The 4,408-nt window shown below is 45.6% G+C and overlaps 1 protein-coding gene across 2 annotated transcripts in view; it reads right to left on the bottom strand.

Moving 5' to 3' along the window:
* The window catches only part of CEP68 (centrosomal protein 68), a 28,133-nt gene extending 24,394 nt beyond the window's left edge, over window positions 1-3,739 (bottom strand). Inside the window, exon 1 of one of the 2 annotated variants that reach the window (XM_026653221.1) lies at window positions 3,654-3,739. Coding sequence is in view for 1 of the 2 variants with exons in the window: in XM_026653222.1 (XP_026509007.1) it covers window positions 3,654-3,679 (26 nt within the window). In the remaining variant the exon portion in view is untranslated. The remainder of the gene's footprint in view (window positions 1-3,653) is intronic. The other variant, XM_026653222.1, reaches the window with a different exon arrangement.
* Between the last annotated feature and the right edge of the window lie 669 nt (window positions 3,740-4,408).

Genomic DNA, 4,408 nt, shown 5'->3' with positions numbered 1-4,408 from the left:
ATGTATGTTTAGCTGTATAATTGTGTAAATAAGTGTGTATAGATATCGCGTATTCTCCTGGTAACAAAAAGTTACAACCGAATATAGTCTTTACATTTTGATAATCAGCATGTTCTAATGCTTATATCAGCCAGAGAGAATGTTTCTTTAGGGAAACAACTAAAGTACAAATGCAAAACAAGATTAAAATCAAGTATCAGGGGGTAGCCATGTTAGTCTGTAGTCACAAAAACAACAAGGAGTCTGGTGGCACCTTAAAGACTAACAGATTTATTTGGGCATAAGCTTTCGTGGGTAAAAAAGGTCACTTCTTCAGATGCATGGAGTGAAAGTTACAGATGCAGGCAACTTTCTGTAACTTTCACTCCATGCATCTGAAGAAGTGACTTTTTTACCCTCGAAAGCTTATGCCCAAATAAATCTGTTAGTCTTTAAGGTGCCACCGGACTCCTTGTTGTTTTTAAGATTTAAATCACTGATTTAAATCAAGGTTTCCTGCTTGCTGATTTAACTCATGATTAAAATCAACAATTTAAGTCATTTTGATTTAAACCTCCCAATAGCCTTGTTTACATACAATTTTTGTTCTCCAAAATTTCCCACTGTTGCATCCACCAGTGGTACCTACAGCAGGAACACTAGTATCAACTGGCACTTCAGCCACTGTTGTCTAGATCTTCTATTAGCCCTGGACAATTCCATAAAAAGTCAGTGGGCTCAGGAGCCTTGTCTACACTAGTGTTCTTAGTATTGCATGGGGCGCCATTGGGGGGGGCAGGGCTTTAGTCCCCACTCCCCGAGTTTCATAGGGGAGGTCTACTCACCCAGCCCCAGACCGAGCTCTTAACTGCAACAGCTTGAGTGTTGGGAAGCTGAGAGCAGCACAGCCTCTGCAGCAGTGAGTTTGTTGATGCAGGGTGATTAAGATAACAAAAGGCTTATCGTTAAAGTAAATTAAGGATCGTTAGATGATCGTGAAAGCACTGCCAGGCACTTCAGTTAAAAGATAGGAAACAAAGGGTAGGAATAAAAGGTGAGAATGAGAGGTAAATAGAGGTGTCCATCAGGGGTCTGTACTGGGACCAGTCCTATTCAACATATTCATAAATGATCTGGAAAAAGGGGTAAACAGTGAGGTGATAAAATTTGCAGATGATACAAAATTACTCAGGATAGTTAAGTCCAAAACAGACTGCGAGGAGTTACAAAAGGATCTCACAAAACTGGGTGACTAGGCAACACAATGGCAGAAGAAATTCAGTGTCGATAAATGCAAAGTAACGCACTTGGCAAGATATAATCCCAACTATACATACAAAATGATGGGGTCTAAATTAGCTGAACCCGAAGAGATCTTGGAGTCATTTGTGGCTAGTTCTCTGAAAACATCTGCTCAATATGCAGTGGCAAGTAAAAAAGCCAACAGAATACTGGGAATCATTAGGAAAGGGACAGATAATAAGAGAAAAATATCATATTGCCACTATATAAATCCACGGTATGTCAACATACTGACTAGTGCGTGCAGATTTGGTCACCCCATCTCAAAAAAGATATATTGGATTTGGAAAAGGTACAGAGAAGGGCAACAGAAATGCATGAGGAGACATTAAAAAGACTACAAGGAGTCTGGTGGCACCTTAAAGACTAACAGATTTATTTGGGCATAAGCTTTCGTGGGTAAAAACTTCTTCAGATTAAAAAGACTGGGACTTTTCAGCTTGGAAAAGAGATGACTGAGGGGGGATATGATAAAGGTCTATAAAATCATGAATGGTGTGGAAAAATTGAATAAGGAAATGTTATTTACTCCTTCACATAACACAAGAACTAGGGGTCACCAAATGAAATTAACAGGCAGCAGATTTAAAACAAAAAAAAAAAAAAGTATTTCTTCCCAGTCAACAGGTCGAACTCTGCCAGGGGATGTTGTGAAGGCCAAAACTATAACAGGGTTCCAGTAAGAACTAGATAAGTTCATGGAGGATAGGGCCAGCAAAGGCTATTAGCCCGGGTGGGCAGGGATACAACATCATGTTCTGCATGTCCCTCGCCTCTGTTTGCCAGAAGCTGGAAGTGGGCAACAGGGTAACTTGATAATTACCTGTTCTGTTCATTCCCTCAGAAGCACCTGGCATTGGCCACTGTTGAAAGACAGGATACTGGGCTAGATGGACCATTGGTCTTACCCAGTATGGCCATTCTGATGTTCTTATATAGAATCCAGATGTATCTGCTCCCCGCTGTAACCCACTAGACCCTGCTCTCCTCCCAGAGCTGGGATAGAACCCAGGAGTCCTGACAGGGTCTCTCTCTCCACAGAGTTAGTAATAAAGTAAGAATATACATTAAAATTTTAAACTTCACCAGTGTCCGTTAAGTGACTTGCCACAAGATGTCAGAATATGTTGTTATTAGAGCTGAGTGGGTCTAATATTTATTTAATTTTCTTTCTTCTATAAAGGAATTAGATATAGGGCTCCTGTCAACTAACTGCTAAATTATCTGCCAAAAGACTAGAGTTTTCAAGTGCCTAAGTAGCCCCAGGAATCATGGTTAAAGTCCCCCCCTCAAAAAAAAAATCTGAAAGGGCACCCCTGACATTGCTCCCAGTGGTAGAGCTGAAGTGGAGGTAGCAACTGTGGCATCTATTTAGGAAAAGGCTAGCAGAAACAATGGAAATTTGCCCACCACTTGGGAGCAGGGGCCGGTCCAATGGAAGTTGTGGGACTTCAGTATCTCTCAGGAAGTGGCCCCCAACACTCAAAATTTGCCACTGAATGGTGTTAAAAACCCCTATTTGACAAGCAGTTTCTTTTTGGCTTACATCTGGATAGAATTAGACAAAAAACAGCTTTATCTAAACAAACTGTGTCCTAGCTCCAACTAAGTGCAACTGGCTCACTGTAGACTTTAAACACCGTTACTAGGCACTGGCATTTCCTGACACCCAACACAGACTCTAAACAGCTTTGAAATTAACATTAAAAATGAGACCGTGAGCTCCACCAGGCCAGGATTTAACTTCTTGGTCACAGAGTTGAATCCACTGTAGAGCACCATTTATAGCAACAAGGCTGCCTTAATCAGAATAACCAACCAAAATGAGAAGCCAACGCACATTTGCACTTAATATTCTCTAAGTGCCTAGCATGCTGTGGGTGATAGATGAGGTCAATAATAACAGTACTGCTAAACAACAGGCAGCAGCAGATTTCATAAAACCACAGAAAGATTAGGATTCCCCCCCGCCGTAAACATCTGGTCAATCCCAAAATGCTTTTGCCATTTAGCAAGGGAGGAGAATGGATCACTGCTCAGCCAGCAAAGGCAACAGTTCTGGTGCTTTACTTTTATCACACACAAAAAGAGCACCAAGGTTGGATACCATTTTTTTTGCAAGCTCCTAGGGCTTGCCACTGATTTCTGTTTTCCCCCCCGAGCACCAATCCTAGCCTCAGTAGAGCCTGAAGCTCAACCCACACACAGAGAGGCTGGCTCTGATTCTGCGCTCCCTTGCAGCAGGCCAGTGTGACTCCATTGGAGTCACTCCGGATTGGCGCCTGTTGGAAAGTAGAGCAGGATCCAGCCCACACCCAGGGCTCTCTCGGGGAGCTCCCCTTACGCACCACAGCAGCGAGACTGGCTCCTACCTGCCAGGCGGAGGGACAGCGGCCATGGGCTCCCCCGCGCTCCATCAGCCACACCGCGACCGCCGCCGCGGCTCCGCTTCCCCCGCCCCGACAAAGAAACCTCCTTTGGCGGCTGCCAATCCGACCCCCGCCCGCGGAGACGGCTACGCGCCGGCCAATGGGAGCCTCCCTGCCCCGCCTTTCCCCGCGCAGCCCCTTGCAATGGGAGCCGGCGCGGGGCTCGGCTGGGAGCGGGCAGCGTGACTGACGGCACCAGGGCCGAGGGGAGGGAGCTCCCCCCCTTGGATTCGTCGTCTGCAAGCGACGCGGCCGGGTGCGCGGGGTTGCTGGGAGGGGATGTCTTTGCTCTCAGCCGCAGCACAAAGAAGTTGTAACTAGAGACGAGCCTGAAACACAAGCCCCAGCTCCGAAGAGCTGGGTCTGATCAGGGCAGCTCTGTAACGCCCTGGCCTAGCCCCGTCCCAGAGCCGAACGCGCCTGGACTCTAGGGCCTTTCTTCAGGGTTACCGCTGCCTCCGCTTTCCAGGGTGAATCAGAGTGATAGCTGTGTTAGTCTGTATCGGCAAAAAGAAGGAGTCCTTGTGGCACCTTAGAGACTAACAAATGTATTTGAGCATAAGCTTTCATGGGCTAAAACCCACAGCTTATGCTCAAAAAGATTTGGAGTACTTGTGGCACCTTAGAGACTATGCATCCGAAGAAGTGGGTTGTAGCCCACGAAAGCTTATGCTCTAATAAATTTGTTAGTCTCTAAG

Source organism: Terrapene carolina, unplaced genomic scaffold, assembly GCF_002925995.2.
Source record: "Terrapene carolina triunguis isolate 2854851 unplaced genomic scaffold, T_m_triunguis-2.0 Scaffold132, whole genome shotgun sequence".
Lineage (NCBI taxonomy): Eukaryota > Metazoa > Chordata > Testudines > Emydidae > Terrapene > Terrapene triunguis.
Note: the sequence above shows the minus strand (reverse complement) of the source record. Positions and strands in the feature narration are given on the sequence as shown.